Source organism: Atractosteus spatula, chromosome 7 (genome assembly GCF_055471065.1).
Source record: "Atractosteus spatula isolate fAtrSpa1 chromosome 7, fAtrSpa1.hap1, whole genome shotgun sequence".
Classification (NCBI taxonomy): Eukaryota; Metazoa; Chordata; class Actinopteri; order Semionotiformes; family Lepisosteidae; genus Atractosteus; species Atractosteus spatula.
In genome coordinates this window covers 55,035,699-55,060,248 of record NC_142712.1, presented here as the reverse complement: position 1 = coordinate 55,060,248, position 24,550 = coordinate 55,035,699, and the positions used below count along the sequence as shown (strand labels likewise).

The window sequence follows — 24,550 nt, the reverse complement described above, 5'->3', positions numbered from 1 at the left end:
AAAAAAAAAGTGCAAATCTGTAAAACTGCCACAAAGATAATTGTGTTCTTCATTCACAGCACATCAGAAATGTTGTTTCCCTGCTTAAGTCTACTCTACCCATCCATATTGTTGAAACAGACATAGGATCTTTCAAGATATGGCTAGAAGACATTCTTGGATTAATAATCTACTAGAAATCCCATGAGAAAGATGGAATCTCCTCCTTGTGCAGTTTTAATATGCAAGATTTCTAGAACAGTGGCTGATAATGAGGTATTCAGCAACTTCAGCATTTCTGTGTATTTGCATTAAATGACTATGATTTTTTTCCCTTACAGTTCTGTGAATGTCCTGCACATGATCTAAACTATTTATAAACCTTATCTTCATAGGACTGAAGGATTGGTCCTCCTGTTCAAATCTCAAACAATAACTCACTGCTGCCCTTGTAATCGCTAATTTTAAAAACAGGGGTACAGAATATCCCGTTCGAGAAGAACTGAAATTTCATATGGACATCTGCGTTTTCAATACTCACAGCAAATAGTCACACAATTCTGCAGGGGAGGCAGGGGTGACAGGTGTATTTGCACGTTCGTGGTCTGCAGATAAGGAGAGAGGAAATGGGTAAGTGTAGCACTGCACTCGAGCCACAGCCTGGAACTACCCCGGTTTATCTCTCATCAGGAACAATCGCCAATCTGTTTTCAGGCAAGCTGCAGTGGCAACAGATTTCGGATCGGTGTGTGGCCATCAGGAGGTGTCTTAATGCACCTCCACAGATGTTAGGCAATTGTCCACAGAGTGAGGAGGTGGGGGGCAGGCTTACACAGACTCTACTGAAAAATACACACTCATTTGAATTTCTGTTCTCATAAGGACCTTGCTCTCACTAATGGCTCTCACTCGATTTACTATTCTTGACTCCACACAAATGAAACTCGGCATGGGGTGACAGTAGACCCCTGAAACGGAGCATTTCGATTTGAAAGACAACACTGCTGGGTTGGTACAGAAAGGCAGCTTGCCTTGGTCACTTTCAGGTACAGTAACAAATCTGAAAGCCAAGTTCAGACAAGAGAAACTTTAACATGGCACTGAGGAATATGAAAGGAACAACTCCATTGTTAACCAATAATGGACGGCAGTTCACATGTTGCCTTTCGTAAAAATGATTCATACCTTCATGTTGGCCATCAGAATCATTATACAATGGACTTACAATGAACAGTACCCACAACGCAAGTTGCCACTGCCTTTACATAGTGCCCAGAACGTAGTCAATAAAATCTCCTCCTTTTCAATGAAAGCTTAAAGTAAAAGGAGCCACAGCAGAAAACTGATCCACAATTCCATCTGTCTTGGCAACATGTACTGTGAGTTATGATGAAAATGAAAACCAATATGAATATCGCTACAGCCAACAGAGTGAGACTAATGCCTAAAACAACAAAAGAAATCCTGCTAGATCTTCTCAGATTGCTGGTAGTGGACAAATAGATTTTCCTGTCACTGAAGTGGGAATTCAGGCCAAATCACTTGAACCTTAAACCTATCCAATGATCTAATCTCATATCATCAAAGACCAGCGCCTCAGCAAGAAAATGGTTCCAAAATTCCACAGTATGGTATTGCGGTCATGAAAATATTTGATTAAATAGTAAAAATCATTAAAACATTCGCTGTTGAATATCCTTATGGAAGCACCATGATATGATGGCAAAACAGAAAACAGTAAACCCTTGGTTAAACCGACTTCTCTTTAGCAGGCTTCAGATTTAACGGACAAAATTAGCTTAAGGGGAATTTTGTCTGTAAAATCAAAAATCAAGGACTTTTCCCATGAATACAAACTGCTTATGATGTGTGTTGTGTTTCAGATGCTTTAGCAAACTTTACACAACGTATCTATAATACATAATATACAGAGCTTGTATATTTATGATACAAAAGGCACAGGAGCATTTTTAATTGATGTAGTTAAAAATAAGTCATTCAAAAGATCCAGAGAGCAAATAAACATTATATATATATACTTTCCCATACAATGTTGTGTTTTCAGGCTGAAAACATCATTTGTGGTTTACCAGACCACAAATGATGAAAATGGGCACACCCTTCCCTCTGATAAATCTGTTGACCCGAGGGTTTACTGAATTATGTTTGAGCCATCTATTACAGTACCCTCTCTGTGACTTGCCAATCGGTGCATGGAGGAAAAGCATACAGGCGCCCAGCAGATTTGGGTATCTGCCCCTGCAAGTATACTGCTGACCTTTTAGATTCTCCACATTGTTCTTCAGATCAGGACTCCGTTCAGGCCACTCTTCCTTCTCGGTGTCTTTCAATCGCTCTCGCTCCTTCTCTTTATGCTTTTTTGACTTCTTCTTCTTGTGCTGGCTGCTGGCAAGGCTCAGCTCAGTGCGGTTGGAGAACTGGGTCTGGGCCGGGTTCAGAACGGTGGACAGGGGGCCTGGCCCCTCCCTCTCTGGTCTGTGTGTGCCTGCAGAGTCGCTGACCGTGTGCCGAGCTAAGAAGCCATTTTGACTCTCTGAGAGGTGCCTGCTTGTCCTCTGAAATTCAGTCTTGGTGTGCAAACTGGAGCTGACTGGGGTGGAAGTGTTAGAACTAGCTGAGGGGACAAGTTCGTTGGAGAGAGGCTGCTGGTGCAGGTTCTGATCCGATACTTTCGGCTTCTTGTTAGCCTGACTTTCCAAGGACTCGCAAGGCACTGGACGTTTCTGAATGGAAAAGAAAGCAGAAGAAATCTAAATAAAGTGCTCGATTTACCTTCTGCCTTCATTTAGAAGGAAGTAGGATTTGATTTCCATATTTTTGCCTTTGACATTTTTCAACCCCATATAAAAGTCCGTCATTATCACCGACTGATACTGAACAAGTGTACGGACTGGAAATAAAGGTTAGGGAAAGGTTATGTAACAATGGGACTGGGACCTTTTTTAATAGAAAAAAATCCTGTTTTTAAAATGCGTGAAAGGACAAACTTGGAAATAAAACCAGCTGAAGAAATGGAGAAGGTTTAGATCTGTCCCAGCCCCCTCTGGTAATCGGAGCTCTGAATATATACATTGTCAGCTGGCTCTTGAGCAAAGTTGCGACAGAAAGAACTACAGCACACTAGATGTGAATAACAAATAGAAGCTGGCTCTAAACCAAGTGTTGGTGGGAGAATGAGTTACTAATCCCACAGTTATTTCTTTATTCTCTTTAAGAAGTCATGTGAGCATTTCTCTCAGTACTGGTTATGTAGTGAGGCTGAGGGGTCAGAGACACTATTACTTTGTGGCTTCTGTACATTATAACTTATGAAAAAGCAAGTAATGCACTTTTTTTTTACTTCAATGAGGATTTTGAGACTAATTTACTTTCATGCCTGCTAGCCACTGTTTCGGAAAAAAAAATGTTCCACAGTTTAAATGAATGAGGAGTTTTACATGAATACACTATATTTTACTTTACACACAGTGTATTTATTTATGCATGTATTTTACCACTGCAAGATTCTTAACAGGGCTCAGATGTGAAGGAGAATCCCCTGAGGCTTTGTGGAATGAAGGGTTTGACTGGAAACTCTTCTGTTGGCTATTGTTGAGTGGATGCAACTTCCTGGAACGAAAAAAAAAAGAGGTGGAAAATGAATAAGCCATTCCGAGCTGGCCTGGCAGCTTGGCTGAGCTCTCGGATATTATACATAATAAACCTGTTAACAGGAGAACACAAAACCTTTCTCAATAGAAGGGACCAAAGAAAGTGTGGGGCGAAAAGAAAGAAAAAAAAGGGGGGAAAGGAGATCTTTCTTCTCACTTTTGTCAACTTTAGGGGCAAAGGTTCAGGCCGCTCTGACTCTCAGTTATCTGAGTGACCCCTGGGAGGTCTGGCACTTGACCAGCTCTGAGAATCGCGAGGTCAGCTGGCTCATTGTGTGTAAATCAGGAGCACACCTGTGCTGGCCAGGGATGGTGGGTGTAGGCTTGGCCGCAGCCTCCTCGTGAGGACTCGGTGAACAAGCACGAACAGGCCACAGGCCTGCCTGCGCAGACGCAGACGTAGACGCAGACAGCACAGTGCCGCCCCAGGCCCGACAGAGATAACATCTGTGAGTGTGAAACGCTGGCCTGAGCAAGTCGGAGGCAGCAGGCGAACAATGGTGCCCGACTTCTTTCCTCTCGCAGACAAAACTCTCCATCAGGCAATCTGCTTCCTACAGACCCTTCCTTAGATATAACACAATGTAATTAAAAACGGGAAATATTTCATCCCTTATGACCCATATTTGTCATTTCAATCTTGAACTGGGGGGGCTGGGTGGATGTGGTTTTGTTTGAGAGGAAGTGCCTAACAAGGAGAAAAATGACTAGGAACCTTTTTTGCCTTTTTGTGAAAACAAAAACTCTCCCACTTGGGACAACCGTATAACCGAATTAATCAATAGGGACGATTGCAAACGCAAGTTTTATCCATCTGCCCAGCACTGAACAGAGAGGCTGTGAAAAAGCCTCCAGAGTGACCATTCGGAGCAAAGTTGCTTCAGACGGTAGCTTTTAATTGCTAATTGTTTTTTGTCTTGTTTGCAAGCCACACTTTTCCTGGTTTACTTGTTAAGAAGATACGAAAGCTTACAGAGAAGGCCATTCATACCGACTACCATCGAGCCTGTTCAGTAGTCAGCATCAGATCGATCCAAGGATCTCATTCTGCCACTGCTTAAAAGACGCTCGTTATCGGCTCCAACAGTATTGCTAAGCAGCTTGTCCAGGGCTCGCAACGCCTTTAAAGTTAACTCACTACTCATGTCGGCCCACACAGGGATCAAGCGCACGTTATAAGCGAAACTCTTTTTCATTTCAGAAAGGCTTAGTTTTAAGTGTAGTAGTAGTAATTAATTAATTATTATCATTATAAAAGGTGATTAACATCCTGTGAGACGTGTTGCAGGTTCACAGGCTACAATCCTGTGCGCTAACAAGCAGGAAAGACTTTGCACAAATAGCACAGCTCAGTTAGTGGGCAAAAACTGGCAAGCATTTAAAAATGCAGATAAAGCCAAAGTCTTATTTGGCACAAAGAGACATTTACGTCAAGTGTAGCATTTCCCTCTCCTCATCTCCCAGGTCTGCCTGACTACTGGAAAATCCGATAAGTAAATGTTTTGTAATTAAGTTAGGTGATTCATAGTTTTTTAAATGTTATTCCTGTAATAGGTTTTAAGAAAGTCCATCTTTGCATACCTTTCTTTACAACACATGTAAGCAAAAACAGGATTTATCAATCCATGATGAACAGTCCTGGATTCTGCTCACTTGTTGATTTCTGATATAAACCTCTCGCCAAAATAAGGAAAAAACACTCATCTTAACGATCGAAAAGTCTGACAAAACAATGTGTGGAAATGTATTCTTTGCTAATAGTGAAAGATGGGACTTATTCCATTGCAAAGAACAGACAAACGGGATTTAAGCCACAGGCAGTGGGATTCCTAAGTGCAAATGGTTCATTGTCTCTTTCCCTAGTGGACCAGATGGAATGGAGATGAGAAAAACAAACATAACAATGCAATGACACTCAAGAAACTGAACTGAAGGTTCCTTCTTTCTCCGTAATGGCAAAAGGAAAGCAGAGAACTGAAGTTTTACACATAGTCCAATAATGACGTTTGTTTCAAATTTGCAAGCAAGCTTTTTCTTTAATCCCATTATAGGGGGATGCCAGTGTAACCTAAAGGTGGCCCCTGCCTCTGATGAGCCGAAAGATCAACGCAAAGGGAAAGAAAATCTCCACCTCGCCAAGAGCCGATGGATGTGCTGCCTCTCATCTTCTGTGTATCCGGGCCAGTCCCGATGAACGTGCCGGTAGAACTCATCCTTTAACGTGAAACTGTGGTTTTTGGGGTTGAGTTTCGCCACCTGCAGCAACAAGAACATCAACAATGCGGTTTAGCCATCAGAAGCCGTGTCTTGGAAGGATGATCGTGCAGAAACTGGATATCTGGCTGATCAGTTTGAAAACGCTCTCTGTGACAGTTCCTGGCACGGCTACCTGACTTAATGACAGGAACAGATGAGTTAATGCATTACCATAACTGGATGTGCAAGTAATTTAATCTTCCACTAATGTCAAAGCTTGCAAGGACACCCCCAGCAGGGCCTGAGCATTATGCAACTGGTTTACATTACAATAACAAATACAAACCACAGATACTTTTTCACCTAAATGGAGAGAGAATCCTTCTGTCTGTAAAAAATTCTGTATTTCATCTGCTCAGGCTATGATTATAAAAACATGTTAGTGTAATGTGGATTAATACTTCTGCTGAGTAATTCAATCACACCAGCCTGTACAGAATTACTTCAGCACAACAAGCACTGCGATTACATTGTTCACAGTTTATGATTATCTTGCTGGATAACAAAAATAGATGGTGTCCTGAAAAAGAAATCAGGAATTGTAGAGTGAAATCTAAAAAAAAAAAACTGAACTCATTTCATATGTTTGCTTTCAGTAGAAGAGATTTTTTTCCAAATCATCTCCGTTTTCAAAATAAGAAAATCTCTCGCAGGAGGAAGCTAACAGATGATGTTGTTTATTATTGCCTCTTTTGTCAAGCTCTCTCCCCAGATATGATTTGCTCCTTGCCTTTAAGTTAGTGAAACAATGCCACCCCTCCACTCCCAGGTTTACAGGATAACCAGACAGCCCGAACATGGTCTCCCAGAAGAATAAGGGACTGAAGCAGTGAACATTAATCTCTACAAACTCCCAGTGTCACAGTGCACACAAGGCAAACAAGTCTGGTGGCTAGAGAGACACTGTTTTCAGTAGAGCACACACCCCCCTCCTCTGTCAAAACACAATCTCCCCTCTAGAGGTAATTAAAGCACAGCCTTAATTAAGGGAGATGAGTCCTCCCCTTAATCAGTACAGAAGCAGGCTCACTAAAAGTAACCAGGAAAAATAAATAAGGAAAATGCACATCCCAGATGAGTTTAGTTACAACTCTAATACATCTCCTCCTTTAAGCAAATAGTTATTTTTCAGAGCTCAAAATCTAATTATAGTTTAATATGGACTGCTGTTAAAAATGTATATGCAAAAACAATACACATACTATATTTTTTTTATCAATATGAAAATTTGCCTACAGATATTGGGCATTAAGTGCATGATTTGATTCTTGTATTACAACATGCAAATTTTAAACCATGTGTTTTAAGCCTTACTTGTAACACGGGGAAGATCAATTATTAAACCAGTAGCAAACAACCGAGCATCATTATATTGGTATTAAACTCAGTTCAGCTGTGTTAAGAGTCAGACAACTTAGCAGATTTGTTTCTGGAAAAAAAATATATTTTCTAGAAAAAAAATCTAAGAATTCCAACCATTGTTCAGGTACTCAGACATCATCTTTCTGAAAATGTTCCCAATTACTTAACAAGACAAAAGAGCACATGCTCTAATGTCGTTCTTGTTGACAGGAGATACTGGTGAAAAATCAATTCCGATACGTCTGCCGAGTGAAAGGCCTGTGTTTTGTACAGAGCTATACCACAAAGACTAATAAACAGAACAATATGCTCCAGACATGACCAGGCAAGTGTTTCCTTTACTGCCTAGCGGTGAAGGGAGAATGTGTTGCTTTAAGTACACAAGATAACATGGAAGTGACAGTACTCATTGCCTTCTAAAGAAAAAACCTACACCACTACTGTCTGGCTGCAAGGTGCAGCTAAAACCAGGTTTTGTGGTTTTCACACACTTGACAGGAGGGCGTGGTGGCGGCGCTCTGAGGGCTATCTGGACCCAGCAATGTGCGTGTCATCTGAGTGCCGAAAATATGAAAATCGACGCCGTGACAAATATGCACGGTCCTGTTCATTGTGGCGGACACTCGTTTCAGTGGTCATTATTAAGATCAAAAGACATTAGATATGTAATGCATCAATTTCCATCCGTCTATTTTCTAATTGATTTATACAATTCAGGCTTGTGGGGGAACCGGGGGCCTATCCCAGCACACAAGGCAGGGCACACCCTGGACAGGACGCCAGTCCATCGCAGGGAACACACAGACGTACACACTCACACCGGGGCCCATTTTCCCAGAAGCCAACTAGCCTGCCAGCATGCCTGCGGTCTGTGGAAGGAACCAGGAGCACCTGGAGGAACCTCACGAGAACACGGGGAGAAAATACAGCTCCACACAAACAGCACCCCAGGGCCCCAGCGCTGCGAGGCAGCAATGCTCACCACTGCTTCAGAGTCTACAAGTTGAACCGTGCATTAGCTGTTGGAACCCCCTTAACTCTTGTGACTGCTTTTGTCGACCTCGCGGGGATCGCACACCTGCCATGCAACAGAGTGCAGCTCTTAAGAGGGCCTTGTGTGCTGCTGGGGCTTCACGTGGGCCCTTCCGCTGCAACAGCCAGCCACTGGGGCGAACTAGGCCGGGCCTTACCTCGTCCAGCACGGAGCCCAAGTCGGCTTTGTCCTTGGGCGTGGCTCTGTCCCGCTCCAGCCACAGGATGAGCTCAGGCTTCCTGTAGGGCTTCAGGGCCAGCAGGTGAATGATGCGATCGCGCAGCGGCCTGTGAGCCACAGGGCTGGGGGCGCTGCTCCTCTTCGGCCCCGCGCCAGTCGGGGAGTGCTTGTGGGAAGGGAAGCTGTCCCCCGGCATGGGCGCGCCGTGCTTCTTCTGAATTTTGACACATTTACCTGAAAAGGGGGAGGGCAAATTAAGACCTGTTCCTCTTAATGCAAAAAGGTCTTTCATTTTCCTACAGAACGGGGCGTCAAGATGCATCAGATAAAAGTCCAAGGTAAGGTACCTTTTCAACCAAAGAAGTCCATGAAATACAGGATTATACTTTTGTGTTGCAACCTTCTAAAAATCCAGCACAGAAAAGCTCTCTGAAAAGAAAAAGCTAAAATGTTACGGGGTGTCCGTAAGGAGAATTCCTGAGGTTCTTTTCCGTGCAGGGCACAGAACAGACTGTGCTCAGAACTGGTGGAGATTATTCTCATCAGACTGGTCCAGCTTGCTCTCAATAAACAAAGCTATATATTGCATGACAAAGGAACCGAAGATTCAGCTACTGTTACACAAACCAAAAGAATGAACCCGAGACAGAACGAGATTCCCAGTAACCAGGGGCTTCTAGACTTTTACCTTGACAAGACAGGGTCTTTTATATTGCAGTACAGTATGCAAACACAGCAAGACAAAGAAAACACTGCTGAACAAACACATTTAGAAAGCAGTTGAATAACTGTGAAACAGGGCTGTAATGTACCATGTGGGACTGTAGACCTGAAGGTGAGAATGGGTCTACAGTGCCATTTACCTTTCATTCCAGTGCAAACAGTAGACCAAATAAAGCAACTAAATCACTGGTCTTTTTTCCTTCCATCAAAACCATTTATTTAATTCATCTGAACTCAAGGCAGCTGCTCACTGTAACGAGACAAGGCAGTTCTTACAGATATCTTGCAGTCATAATCTCATTAAAGATTAAGCTCTGCTCTGAAGGTCACCGGAGGACACAGAGGCCCGGCAGAACCTTCTCGGACTGTTGGGCAGAATATTGCTTTGGCTCAGAACTCTGGGCCCACCTCAGTCTTCGTGTTTCAGAGCAGCTCCATTTTATTCTGTCCCTACAAAGGCATTCCTTTAAAACACCACACAACTAAAAAAAACATGCAAAGTTGGTTTTGGACTATTGTATATGACCTAATTAAATAGTTATACACTTTAATGGTACACAAATACAGGGAGTTAAAGACCTTTTATTTTCATTGCTGGCAGGTCAATGGGTTACTTGGGCATTTAAAGTGCGCTGCCAAATTACCAGTGTTCAATAACAGGTTTTGAATGCAGATGCTTTAAGCCTTTATTATAAACTTTATTATATTTTCATTTAAATTGAATGTCTTATGTGAATTAATTCTAACATTTAGAAACCAGAGAGTGTGCTTCTGCCTTCCTGACTAGCTACGGTGATTCTGCTACAGTGAATCGTTCATTTAGTTCATGCAATCACTGCAACATTGTCAGGGACTCAGGTGACATTAAATTGATGCTCATGGGCACATTTCCCTTATGCAGTGCAGACAAGATGGGACAGTGTCACTGCAGGCACGAGATTAAGCTACATCCTGGACCCCACATTTTCAAATCCTGTTCTAAAGCATGTCAAGGCAATAGCTTGGTGCCAAGGCATTTACTTAACTGTATTTACAGTATAAAATAAAAAATAAACTATTCTATCAAGTGCAGCAAAATGCATTCTTTCGTTGAATGATGGACATGACTGTTCATGCCCCAAGCTCCTTCCAAAGTGATTTCTGTAACCATGGAGTCCCATTTTATTGAAGTACACAGATTAAATCTGCCCTCACAAGAAGAGTTCGAATTTTGAATGATAATGGATACTAAATGCATGCGTACATAGTCTCTAAGATTAAAGCATAGAATCACAGAGCTGAGGGCATCCTGAATGAACATATACTATTACAAAAAGCTGGTTTCAGGTGTACTGTAGCTGGGGATGATACACTGCAGATCTACAGCATCTAATTACGATTTCTATGGATATGAGCATACAAATGAAGTGGAAAACTACTCACACTAAAAGAGCAACAACATTTATATTAAAGCAGGACTTTTTACCCCAAATAAGAGTACAAAAGCCTGACAGTACATCTCATTAAAATGATTCAAAACCCACAGAGGACGTGAGCATTATCAGGGTGATCTCAAAAGATTTTTTGCTCTATTTACTCTACGTTTTTTGAAAGCTGAACATTGTCAAATCCACCAAAAGGTGTCAAATTTGGAAAGAGGATGTTAGAGTGCTAACATTCATACTAAAAAAGCTGTTCTAAAATAGCAGATTAGTTATTACAAACCATCAAGAATTTTTAGCTTTCATAAACAGCTGTGCTCCTGAAGCAAAGTTAGGTTTTATTTGCACCCTGAAACCATTCGGCCAAACCACAGCTTCCTCTACTGTTTCCTGTCAACACCTAGGTACCAGAACAGAACTAAGAACAGAACCTCTCATACAGCAGGACAGGTTAGTACAGCAACTCAATTCAAAACCAAATCCTGATGTCAGATTAAGGCCTCATTTGTTTAAGAAAAAGTTCTTTAAAACCTGTAATGTCATAAATTAGACCTGAGTGAAAGTTACTGGACACTGAGTTTATTAACAGTGTATACATTCAATTTTTAAGTATATTTTAGTACACATACAGTATGTGCACATGGGTTTCTGCAAAATCTTGTGCTTTCCATATTGACAAGCCTTTTGACCAAGCTGGTGCTCTTTGGAAACTGACCACCGAATCACCTCCTTGTGTTCAGTGTCACTGGTGCTCCTATCTTGGAAAGGCAGCACAGTTTCTTCCTACTTGCTTAGTGCAATCTTTTAAGAATGTCACAAACTGACTTGTGAAGTTGACTTGAAACACACATCTATTCCTACTTTATTTCTGAACACTTTCTCAGGAAAGGTGAGGGTAAGAAGGGGGCATTGAGCATTCAATTGCTAAACACTAATCAGGTCATCTTCCTCATCCTGATTGGAATGACCGGAAATAGACCAGAAGCCCAAGTGCAATAAAGACATAGTGGCTGGAGAGAACTGAATGAGTCGCAGACAACCATGAATTCAGTATGGTTAGAGCTAACCTAACTTCAGTGACTAATTATACATCTTGTGTAACAGAACCGACCAAAGGTATTCAGCACTGCGCAGTGGAAAACAAGATGTACGTCACATCACACTGTTCACTGGGTTAAGATGATGTGAGCTATCTCAGACTGTGTAATGACCTTTAGACTGGGGAGGATTCTCAAGCTAGCACTGACCTCAAAATTCCCATGATTGCACACAAGTTTCTTTTTCTTTTCTCCTTCAAAAGGTTCACGCCGTCTTAAATTACTGTGATGCATTTTGTTTAATTCATGGGTGGGAGTTTTTGAAAAATGAGGTGGTATTTTGAGCCACGGCAGGAATTCAGCATATTATTACAGTGTCACAAAAACAGGGCTCAGAATAAAAGTTCTGTAATTTATGTTTAGCAGAAGACTGAATGTGCAAATGAAAATGAGAAGAATTAGATTGTGTTTGAAAGGGAAGTAGAGCCATGTGTTTTTTTTGACTGAACTCAAGAGTCCTGTGAACACCAAAGCTCAGCAGCCGAGCTTGTCCTGTGTATTGGCTTTTTTTTGTGAGCTGAAGGAGCTCCACAATACTTGGAAATCTGCGCATAAACAAAACATTTCCAGTCACTCAAGATCAGATTAATGAGAAAGGTACACAAATCTAAGAACCTTCGAAAAGATAAACTGAAATAAAATGAAGACAAACATTTAGTAAAGGGAACTTGATTTTCCAGTTTCCTCTAAGGAGTCATCTTATGAAATACCCTGTTAGTATTTTCACAGTAGTTTCCCCATATAACATGCGTCAGTTTTTCCCCAGCAGAAAAGCTTCAGATTCACAGAAAACGGTTCTTTTTAGAGAAAAGTCTGGTCACCTCCTCTTAACAATATCAGACAGAGAAAACATCCCTAAATATGGTGCTCAGGACAGTCCCAGAGCTCTGTCTTAATGAGTTAATATGAATTACTGACTCCGCATCAGATGAACCCATGTATAATTCATTAGTTTACAGATAAAAACTAATTGAATACCAAGCGCATTAAATTCAGGCACACTCCATCTATTCTATGATCCTTGTTAGTGCATACTTCTGGCAATCTCAATCACATTAATCAAACTAGGACACTGCCAAAGTGACCAAGCAATCTAGCGGAAGAAGAACAAATATACAGTCAGACATTGTCTGAGATCTGGGGCTGAAAATGGTATGTATGACTCAAAATGGTATGTAAGCAAAATAAAGAATAGAGATGTGATATGATCTGTGATAAAGGTGATAAACTTCTGAAACAGATTTACTGCAGGTTAATAATAAAACCCTAATCCTGCCCAAAGCATGAACCACACTCCAAACAATCTTTTATAACTGTCTATAATACAACAGATTGTTCCTAGATGGCGAATAACAGATGTCTACACTTCAGGGTTGTCGCGCAGGTATCCTGAGAACAAAAGAAGCCAACTGAAAAAAACTTTTCACTTTCAATCAAGGCCAGAAGTTCACCGAAGATCGGCTAAAGTCCACCCTTCACAAATATTCACCCCCTTCCAATGATGTCCCATTTCGTCAAATTACAAGTGTCGGAAACACTTCAATTGTAATCAAATCTCGAAGGCTCAAACACTTGAACACTGGGTGAAATTTTAATGTAAGCAAAAACTGCAAAGGAAAATCCAAAACTACAATATTACAAACATGCAAATATGTGGGCCCTTTGATGAGGCACTCCTAAATGATTTGGACAAGTCACTCAGTTGAACGGCCCTGTTCTGAGTGCAATATCAGTGAAAAGAGAGATAATATATAATGATCAGTCTTTTTGCGAGGAACTGTACAGATTGTTGGATCTGACATCCCTTGACCGCCCTCCTTCTGGGAATCTGCACAATTACCATCCTGGTGTATGCTATTAGTGAAAAGCTTCTAAGACAACCAGAATGGAAAGATCATCTCTAACACTTACTCGGATGTGTCGTCCCTGGCTTGATTTCTATCGCCGCCCGACTCCAGGTCTCTTTCTCCACCTGGGACACGCGTTCCCTGGTCATCTGGTAGGAGTCGTCGGTGGCGCAGACGGTGATCTTGTCCTGAATACTGCCTTGGCACTCCAGCTGCTCGCGGCCATCGCTGCCGGGATGGGGGGAGAGCCGGTCAGGGAACGGACGCCTGAAACAAGCTGATCTCGTCCGAGCCCAGCGGGGACACAGCCCACACCAGGTCCTTGATCACAGTGCAGCGAGCCCCCGAGAGAGGAAACAACCCCGAGATCCTGCACCACACCCTTGTTCCAGGTAAACAGCAAGAATCTGTGGCAGGCCCTGCAGGTTTCTGAGGCTGTGCTACCAGATAATGCTCTGATAGCGCTCCGCTTTGGTGACTGTTGCCAACCAGACCTCAGAAATCTAATTAGAGGTTGCTTTCCTGGATAGAGCTCTATACATAAACAGATTTAAGAGTGCTACAACCGTCTTTCTCGGTTTTTAAATGAATCACATACTGTATACATCATGAATTCTGAGAATGGCATCAAGAACATCAGACAGCGTTAGCATTCCATTGCCCTTTGGGCAGCTGGGTAGCAGAACTGTGCTTTGCTGCCCTCTGACCTGACCTTTGACACCAAGCACCACCATCACAATACCGTGATGGCACTGCAGGGCGAAGGTCAGCAGCTGCTGGTCTTTCCCATTGGCCTGGACAGAGTGCCCCTTACTCTTCCAGAACACCACTTACAAGCTCCTTTCTCAGAGGGTACAAAGGAATTCAAAGAGTGAAGTGTTAGGAAGGCCTTCAGGAATTCTTCAGGCTCGGTGCAGCTAGCACCATGGCACAGGTTAATCAACACGGTCTGCTCTTTATCTGAGAGATCATTCTGGGAAATTATTCCCAACCGGGAGGTTAAAAATAGGCAAAAGTGGAATCTGTATCAAATCCATTTCATGTTCAGACATGTTATTCCCCCTCACTGCAACTTAAGTCTTTAATCTCAAAACAGAACTTTGCTGATGTTTTGTTTCCATTAGCAAGAGCCACTCGGGCAGCTGCTGCACGTCCACAGACAGGAGACTCCGCCAGGAGCTCCTCTCTGCCGCTGCTCTGTCTGAAGGGCACTAAGGGATGATTTGTGGATGGAACACCTTAAACCAAATTGTAAAGCAAAAGACGGAGAAAAAAAAACAAAGCAAAACAGGAGCTGGTAGCCAAAGTGCAAAAGAAATGTGCCAACATCCTGCCTAACCAGAGCAGCAATTAATGACTGAGGTCTTCCTTTATAGTGTGTTCAATGATTAACTGACACCGTGAATGTCAAGACCAGAGTGTGAACAGCACTGATCTGTATCTTAAGAAATGGTCGCCAGACTGCGTCAGCAGGGTGCTCAGTAAACCATTTACAAACCTATTAACTGCATCAAGTCCTGAATTTAAAGAATAAAAACTGCCGCGTGATGTTGAAGTTAAGAAAAATATCAACACGCTCGAGCTGCGCTTGTGAAAATGTGCCCTTTCGGCTGCTGGCTTCCTGTAGGCATGGCAAAAATGTTTTATCAGTGTGGATAATGTGAGGACAGTTCAGCCTTTTTTATCACTCTGCTGCTGCATTCAGATCAACAGCCAGCACAGAGCAAACATCTGGAATGATTAAACAGCAGAGCCCTGCCAAACTGTTCTCCTCATGGCAAAGTGCTGACAAATCCAAAATGACCCGTTCTGAATTAAAAGAGGTTAAACAGTCCTCTTGAATTTGTTCCAAACAAATTATCAAAGAATGAAAAGCTGATTTAAAAAAAATGTTTTAAGGTTGAGTCTTTGTTTGAATGTTGTTTTTACAATTAAAGATGCTGCAATCTTCTGAACAGTAGTTTATCAAAAAACAAATATATTCATTTACTTATGTCTCTGAAAAGCAGGTAAGCATAACCATCAATCCTAACCTGCAAAATTCAGCATTTGATGAAGCTTTTACAGTCCTCGGAACCTTTAAAACCTCTCTCTCTAGGCACCAACACTGTTGACAGGACCCTGGTGAACTCGGATCTGATTAGGAACTCGGATCATTCCTAATGTTACACTTGGCTCGCTCTCCCAGCTGTACAGCACAGCAAAGTTCAGGCTGCAGCTGTAGCTTCTGTCGCCAAGACGGCTGTCTCACAGACAGCTCACGCCGGCCTCTCCGGGAACATCTTACTGCTCATTAAGTGATGAGATATTCACGCTCTAATACAGGAGGAAACATCGTGTGATGGGAGACACAATGAAAGCACTAAATTCACACTTTGTTTCAGCAGAAGTCTCACAATTAACGAGGCCCATAAAGACATGTGAGCTTCTGACCTGCCAGTGGCATTGAAACTCGGATTCTTGACTTTGCGTGTACAAAGTCGCAATAAATGATCAGTTCCAAACATGTTACTTAATGCTTCCCATAACTTGGTAATTCCCAAATCTCCTTATTCGTAAACATAAATGAAGACTTCAGAATAGCTGCCAGCATTTTATTTTTCCTACCAGAGCAAAAAGATTCCATGTTTTGCATTTGCTAAAATCTACAAAATGAAAGGGGTGCTTTCTGTGAACCTGCTGCAGAGATGTGACCCCAGTGACTTGACCGTGGAGTGGAGAATGCACAAGTGTGGGACTCTCTCTGTTCACACATCCCAGGAATCTCAAATGAACTACCCGCCTGAGTGTGCAGCAAACTGCTGTGCACAAGACATACCTTGAGACATACTGGTGAATACAGTCAAAGCTGGCCTGAGGTTTGTCTTTGCTGTCGCTGGACAGGTAGAAAGAGAAAACACGGAGAGCTCCCGAGGAGTCAGCAGAAGGGACTGGAATCTTGATGTACTGTAAAATGAGAGAAAAAAGGCCCAATGTCAGAGAACGATCTGGTTTCAATAAAGCCTTAAACAGCTTTCCAAAGCACTGTCTCCAAGCAGGCATAAAGGGCTATAATTCTTAAATGACAGATATCAGTAATCAATCCAATATGCAATTCTGTACCTCAATCTTGAGAGAACAACTAGGTGTCAGCTCTGCCAAAATTTCAGCCTCGACAGTATTTAACATCACTTTTAAGTGTTTTATGTGTAACCCTGAGGCTCTGAAAAGCTGCCAAAATGCCAACTAAAGTTTTTTAATACAGTATAAAATGACGGAATGTTTTGCCTAATACATAAATCCAGTTACTGCATTTTTACAAACCCTTGAAATCTTTGGGATATTTAAAACTTGCATTCCCTTCCAAATAATTCCAGTTCTAACAGACTTGAATTTAGCCAATGACATGTAGTCAGAAAACCGCATTCATAATTAAAAATGTGCATTGCTTTAGTAATATAAGCCACGGACGTCCAAGCAGAGTCAGGAGATGTTAAGATTATTTCCGCAATTTTACATCAGAAAGGTAAGATTCTGTTAAACGTGGACAGTTGTAACAAAATGCAGAGCTTTGGTTTGGAATAGGTTTTCAAAGAAGGGAAATTGAAGGAGCAGAAAACTGAAGAAAAATCCAAGTCTGGAAATCCTAATATAACTCTAAATCTCACACTATGTGCTAGTGGACATCTTGTCCTTAGACAATGAAATGAATGACTTTGAAAATTAGCATTGTGCAAGTACAGAACTTGCTGTTCCCAAGCCCAGCCACAAACAGTAACGCAGTACATTGTGTAATGAGAGGAGGCTCTGGCCCATCCAGCCTGTTGGGCAGTTAGTGCTGATTGAACCGAGGATCTCCTCCAGCTGTTTCTTGAAAGAAGCCAGAGTATCAGAGTGTCCACAGCACGGCTGATTAGCTTGTTCCATAATTCGTACAACCCATTGGGTAAAGAAGTGTCTTGTTCTCAGTTTTAAAAGTTTGTCACCCCCCCCCCCCCCCACTGCAGCTTCCAATTGTATCCTTGGGGTTTATGTCTAAAGAAGTCCATTTTAAAGTGCAGAGTGGATTAGACTTCATCAGGAGTACTGCATGGAGTTCTGTTCTTTGCCTTACATTTGGGGATAAAAATAATTGGAGAGCAACAAAGGATTAAACAGATGAGTTATGAGGACAAGCCGAAGGTTCTTCATCTCTTCAGTCCCAGTTTTCAAAAAATCTAAACTTAGGAAGCCCTAATTAAGGTCACCTGATTTTAAAGGGAATCAGTAAGTTAGAAAATAACAGAAAAGAAAGAAGGACAACTGCACTGGTTAAATCAAATCTTACACTAATATTATCAAATACTTTTTTTTTTAAAAAGCAGAGTTTTCAATGCATGAAGTGAAATATCAGGACACGCCGTACAGATGGAGACTCAAGTCTAGGCTCAAGTGATGCTGCGATCGATTCAGTCAGTGGATAGGGTAATAATGAGCACTGCTCACATCATTATCTTGTATATTGTTCTGTAGTCTCATCTTCTGTACTTATATTCCACAGGCAATTGGATCTTTACCCAAGAGAGCTCACATTCTTGCACAGCTAAATAACATTGGAAAATCAGAACTGATCCCCCCCCCTGCAGAGGCATGGGTCCCACACGGGGATAAACATAGCGCCTCCCTCACCTGTTTTGAAACGGACCCATCTTTGACAAGCCTGCAGGAACACACACGGTGTCGGGGTGGGGTTGAGCATTTACCCAGCACTTCACCTACGCCGCGCTGAATAAATATCCGAGCGTAAACATGCTGTGAGGCGCTCACACCAAAGCTTTGGCCAGCGAGCCAGCATCTAGGACTGCCACAGGGTAAAGCTCCTTTCTTTTCATTAGGCACACCAGCACAAGCTCCCCATTTAATCCATTAGCTAAACAACACTTGGAGCCCTCCACTATAATCAGAGCCTGTCTCCCTCCATTCACACGCTGCTGCCGCACAGGCAGGCACCACATCGTCAGAGACGAGCGCGCTGCAAGGGGCCAGCCCTCCTCGCTTTGTTTCAAGGGAGAAGCTCTGTGCGGTCAACATTTCTCCAGGAAACAGGTAGCAGGGCTCAGCAACGACCACCAGGGAGAAAGGGGGAACTTCTCCAAGGCAAAGCCGTCCTGCTGATGCGCGCGTGGAGGGTTGAAGCCGCAGGAGCATTTGTTGGATCAGTTTCTGGAATAAGCAACAGCTTATGTTGCCTGTTATTGAAAACGCGCACCACGCAGGAATAAACAAACTAATTACCCTGACTGGTCAAATGCCAGGAAACCAAACCAATTTTAAAGGATTGCACGCTCAGTGAAAAAGAAGGCTTTCTGGAGTCAGGTTAGAAATTTAAAAACAAATGCACACACAAAAGCAATTAAACAGCTCATTTGCAAATAGTGTATAGGCGACAGCACTTAATGTCAAGTGAAAATGAGGTTACAGAAGACATTCAGAAAGGATTCCTAAAACAGCTATCCTCGGGTCAAGTATACGGACAGTGAAATGTCCCTCAGTTTTATTTCATTTCATCACAAATTTGTGATCTGGAAGTTCCTCAAGCATTATTATAACTTTTGTCAGTGTAAAAGGACTGTTATTTGAACACGGTCAAAAGGTCAATTTCCATTTTTTTAATAGACAACACTGAAAGGAAAATATCAGAAGTGTGAACACAGTGTTCATTATTTTTCCGTTCAGTTTGTGAGGATGCATATTTTTCCTGGAGTAGCGGTTCCCAAATGTTTTAAGCACAAGGAACCCTTTTCAATTTCCAAAGGTTTCAAGGGGCACTGTGTGCTACCAGTTGTTTTTTTACATTCCGTTACATAGAGGTTATATTATCTATAATAATATATCATACAGGATACATCATACATCATAAAGAAATAAGCCACAGTCAATCCAGTAAACATATGTAATGCATATACCTTAAATTATGTGAAACTCCTTTTCATTACCTCAGCAAACATACTTGCAAATCACAGCAGTGTGTAAATGTGTATATGCTGAGTAACTTAATGAGATGACGGTTTTGTTTGACTTTGACTTCAAAGACAGGTTGTCGGGTTGAAGCAATAACGCTCTTAGTCTTAAATCAGATTCCACGTCACATAATTTCTTGTCTGTGGAGTCTGTAGTAATTTTAGGACCATGAGGTTTCCATGGACCAAAGTTTGGGAACTGCTGTACTAGAGGATTTTATGGAGATGAAGGCAAACGTACCATATTTTCCTCCTGAAAACCAATTTCCACCTGAGAATAGACCCCTAATTTATGGAGAAGAAATCATTAGCACTTCCTCTTCATTAACGCTTTGTGCAGAAAGTGGGAACCGGTAATGTCTTTTTAGAGAGCTGCATTCACAACAGTGTTTTAAGCCAACACCACACAACAACAGTTCAAACTGGCTTGAGGGAAGTCACATGCAGTGAAATGCTGAAAAATACCACAGTGAAAATCTTTACGACGGAGGAGCTACAACCTCCATTTCCAGTTAAACAGCACATTATCTCTCGATGTAGAACACAAACTCTTAAACTCTTCAGCTTCCCAAACAATGCCACGTCAAAAAACTGTAATATACTCCATTATGACAAGAAACCGAAAGGTGTTGCTCCCTGCAGCTGTAATTTGAAAATTCACACAATGAGGACCGACTATCACCCGGCCAGCAACTCTTCTGCATTTTTTAAAAAGTTGCTAATTAAAATGTGCTCGGTAATTAGGTGTTAAACTGGCTTCTTTTCTTCAGTTTCTCCAGTCACCCATGAATACACACGATTTGTGGGTTTCAGCTGTTTTTTTGAGTTTGGAAGAAGCAGTGCATGGTTCCTATTAAGCTGCACAAACAGACACCCTACACTTCACAGGCAGCTCTTTGGTCATCTAGTTGTTATGCAGCACTTAATTCTCTCAATTTCTCTTCACCTGACTTGCCATGTGGCCGAGGGATACAGCGACTGCAAAACCAAGCTCCAAACATTTGGTTCAAGCCATCATACAATTTTCATACATCATACATCATACATCATACATTTTGAATACATCATACTTGTATTCAAAATGGCTTTTACATATGTAACCAAATGATCTCTTCACAATGCCAAACATTTTGAACCGTTGCATGAAAGCATAGATGACACTGTGCATGTATGGAGCGCATATAGGCTATTTGATCCTCATTTTTTTTCTTAGGAGGTCCCAAACTATTAAGGTGTACTACAGCATGGTGGAGCAAAAGTAGATAAGAAAAGACATTGTAACTGTACAACCTAGAAAAGGTGGACAGCAGTGAGAGGCAATGGTTATTGTGGAATTATAATGTCCATAGAAGGTTGTGGGTTCAAATCACAAGTGAGTCGCTGCTGTTGTACCACTGAACTCAAACAGCTCCAGTAAAATTCCCAGCTGTATCAATGGGAGCAAGTGTAAGTCAATTCGGATAAGAATTGCAGCCAAACAGACATACTGATCTAAAGCAACACGTTATTTAATGATAACTGCAACTGCAGCACTGAAAAAGCATGAAAGCACAGGCGTTTGAACCAGTGTCCTACCCAGCCCCCCCCCCCCCCCGCCCCAGAAAATGTGCAAAGAAAACTGCCAGAAATGTTTCTAGTCCTACAGTATAACGTGAACACACATGCTGTCCACATGTTCAGGGTACACAGCCCTTCATGCCTAACCTCAGTACAGAGAAGCAGAGAATAGAAGATCCCCACAGTGAAAGCTAAAAGGCTGCTGTGCATGTCACCAATGCCAGGTCTTAATGCCAGGCTTGCCTGCAGAACAGGCGTTAGCATCATTTAAGCCTGAGGCCAGTGGGGTGGGCCAGAGACAGGGCCTTGTCCAGAGAGGAGACTGCACGCTGCCCAGCCCTCCGCAGCAGCACGGAGCTCCACAGATGTCCAGTGAGCCGCTGTGCATGTCTGGTGTGTGTCAAGGCAAACACTAACGCATAAACTAATACAATTAGCGCTCATTTTCTCTCCGCCAGAGGAATCGAGGAGGAGTCCACGATGTTCCCTTTTTCTTGCGTTTGTTAGGGGGGAAAAGAAAGCTAGGTGGCTCTCTGTGGGATCTTTAAACCACCACGAGCAACTCCTTCAATTAGCGTTCCGAGTCTTACAGGTGTAAAGCTGCCAGATCCGATTAAGAACTCTGGAACTTAGTAACAGCACTCCAAAACAAATGGCGTGTCTCACCTTCACCTGACAGCCTGCCTTCGAAGGGTGCAGCGCAGGGAGAGAGCACTTGGCTGTACACTTAGCTTCCTCCAAACTGCGAGGGGTTTACCTGGAAACTTAAGATACCTCCTCAAGCATCAAAAACTGGTCAGTAGGCTTGTGAAGAAACCTCTCCCCTCATTAAGGCGAAATTTCCTGGAGCTCCGTGACACGGAGGCAGTCTTCCGTGACACAGTACATCCCCACCTTCCAACAACTGAATCCTGCCAACTTTTCCCTTCCTGTAATTGGCAACACGTTTGACTACAGCTAGCTGATTCTCAACAACTCTCACTGCCTTGACTTCTACAGGTAGAAGGGAGCCTAGAAAGATTTTTTTTTCTTTTCACTTTCTATTGCATTCTGGTTATTGAACTCAATTTGCACTTTGGCTGGTGTTCTGAGCAGGTAGGCCACTCTGCTAATACCAGACTGAAGCTGGTGGTTTTGCTACAGGCAAGCAAAGAACAAGAGGTGTGACCTGTTTTGCTTGTAAGCCTTCAATCTGGAAAGGTTTCACAGGCAATGCCACTGAAGGGAGGGGTCAGCAAATTGTACAGAGACAAGGGGAGCAGAATGACTGCTGTGAGTTCCATGTGAATACAAAAATGACATCTCTATAAATAATAATTAAAATTATATGCCCACTAACAGTGTCGCATTAAATACACAGTGAAAGAGCAAATCCTGGAAAATGTTTTTTTCAGAGTAACTCTCCACAGATTATCTTGGCATCGAAGTTGGAACGTGACGTTTTAAAGTCAAGTTTGGGGAAAAAAAAACACAGCTGTTCTGAATATTCTTTTGGTCTATTCCAGCTATAAAATCAGATTATAGCACGTTTACTTAAAAAAAACTGTACTAATAAACTGTTACATAATAACTTAAACATCCTATTACTACCTTCCAAGAACCAAGATGCAAACTAATTCGACATCGATGTGTTGTTCATTAATGAAACCCAGGCAGGGACCCCTTGCTGTCCGGCCTGCTCAAAGCCCATGTGTGTGTCAGACGACCACATTAACTCTCCAGTGTTCTGGTGCCACCGCAGAGCTCGGAGCCAGACGCAGCTGAGGGGGACCAATAACCTGAACTATGGGGGGGGAGGTCCCAGTCAATTGCCTGACATAATTACAGCCGGCCACGTCAACATCAAGCCTAACTGTCTAGCTGGGAACAAAAAAACAGCAAAGCTACAGGATCTACTGGATAGTACAAGTCTGCAAGGCACCATCTCACCACTAACTATGTGGTTTTAAACACAAGCACATTGACATGTTTTCTGGTACTAAATGAATAAAGAACCTTAAAACTAATCAGGGAAGCAGCCTTGAAAGGGTATCAATAAAAGTTACACATTTCAAGAGAAATCGTTAATGGGGCTTCTTAAGGCCGAGATCTTGTGTGTTTTTTTTTAGCAAAGGCTCTCGTGTCTGGGGATCAAAGAACAAGAGACTTCCTAAGAGACTCAAGTTAGCACTTGTGCCTGTTTACTGCACACAGCCTCTGCCTCCCCACAGATGGTCAAGCAAACCCCGGGAACAAAACAAGTCTCCTGAAATGACGGTTCGTGTATTACTTAGAACATCAACACGGGGAAGGAAATGAAACATTTAAACCAGCCTCACGTGAGCAAAGACGAAAATCAAGAACTTCACTCTACAACAGTTTACGGAAGGTTTTGTGGAAAGGTTTAAGGAACAAATTCCTTCTCAACATTTTAGCTACAGTGGGCTAATTAGTAATTGACTTGGAATACGTCCCGACACTCTAAATTCATGAAAAAGGAGTACTTTTTTTTCCTTTATACACATAAAGTATATGCTACGAATAAATCGATTCAATAATGCATATTAAATAAAATAATACGCAGAGAGCAAGAATGTGAGTGAGTTTTGAGGGGGGGGACCCACAGTACCACGCAGCCTTTCATTCTAGACTGCTCGGCTCACAACACAGGCCCGTTCGCTCTCAAGACTGACAGATGAAAACATTCCCAGGACTGGTCATAAAGTCAAAGACATGTCGCTTCCCACAGGAGACATTCATTAATACCGGTAATTACCGAGTCATCCACCCGACTTCCGCAGATAAGACATGCGCAACACGGGTGCCCTTTAAACCTCACTTAGTCAATAGTCTATCTGATTCTATCTCACAGGGCTGGGGGACGAAGCAACGCGCCTGAATATTTTACGTCCAACGTGAGGTGCAAGAAAACATAAAACATAAGAGACGGGAATATCGTCATATTCTTAAGACTAACACTCTTTCTGCACTTACACAGAGCATCACCGGGCACACCGTTTACACATGACACCGGGTAACAGTGCGCATGTTTAGCATTTCATCTTTCTTCGTCCACTAATGTGACTAAAAAAAAAAAGGATCTATGAGTAGCAACCTGGACTCAAGATCCATCTGTATCAGGTTTAAACCTACAGTGGTATGCAAAGTTATTATAATATAAATATCTATAATTTAAAGGAAATTTAAGAGATGTAAGCAAAAAAAAAGTATCACCTTTCCCCAGAACTGAATAATTCATTTTTGCAATATAAACATATACGACTAAACTAAGATCAGTGTTGGATGTTGCTTAGATGCGGGTTTCATGAAATATGAAATTCCACCTTACTGATATTCGTGATGAACAACACCAGGTGCTCTCGCTTATTACTATTCCCGACTAATTGCATTTTGGCTATTGTGCAAATTCATTGCATACGATATAAATTCACCGCCTCGCAAAGTCA

At 42.2% G+C, this 24,550-nt stretch overlaps 1 protein-coding gene across 1 annotated transcript in view; it reads right to left on the bottom strand.

Annotated features, from left to right (window-relative positions):
• LOC148831450 (RNA polymerase II elongation factor ELL2) overlaps positions 1–24,550 on the bottom strand; it is a 50,465-nt gene that overhangs the window by 7,351 nt on the left and 18,564 nt on the right. The window contains exons 3-9 of the mRNA XM_088922179.1: positions 16,388–16,515; positions 13,634–13,797; positions 8,459–8,715; positions 5,782–5,906; positions 3,495–3,609; positions 2,258–2,723; positions 521–584 (exon numbers count right to left, since the gene is read on the bottom strand). Of these exons, the coding sequence (XP_088778305.1) occupies positions 521–584; positions 2,258–2,723; positions 3,495–3,609; positions 5,782–5,906; positions 8,459–8,715; positions 13,634–13,797; positions 16,388–16,515 (1,319 nt within the window). The remainder of the gene's footprint in view (positions 1–520; positions 585–2,257; positions 2,724–3,494; positions 3,610–5,781; positions 5,907–8,458; positions 8,716–13,633; positions 13,798–16,387; positions 16,516–24,550) is intronic.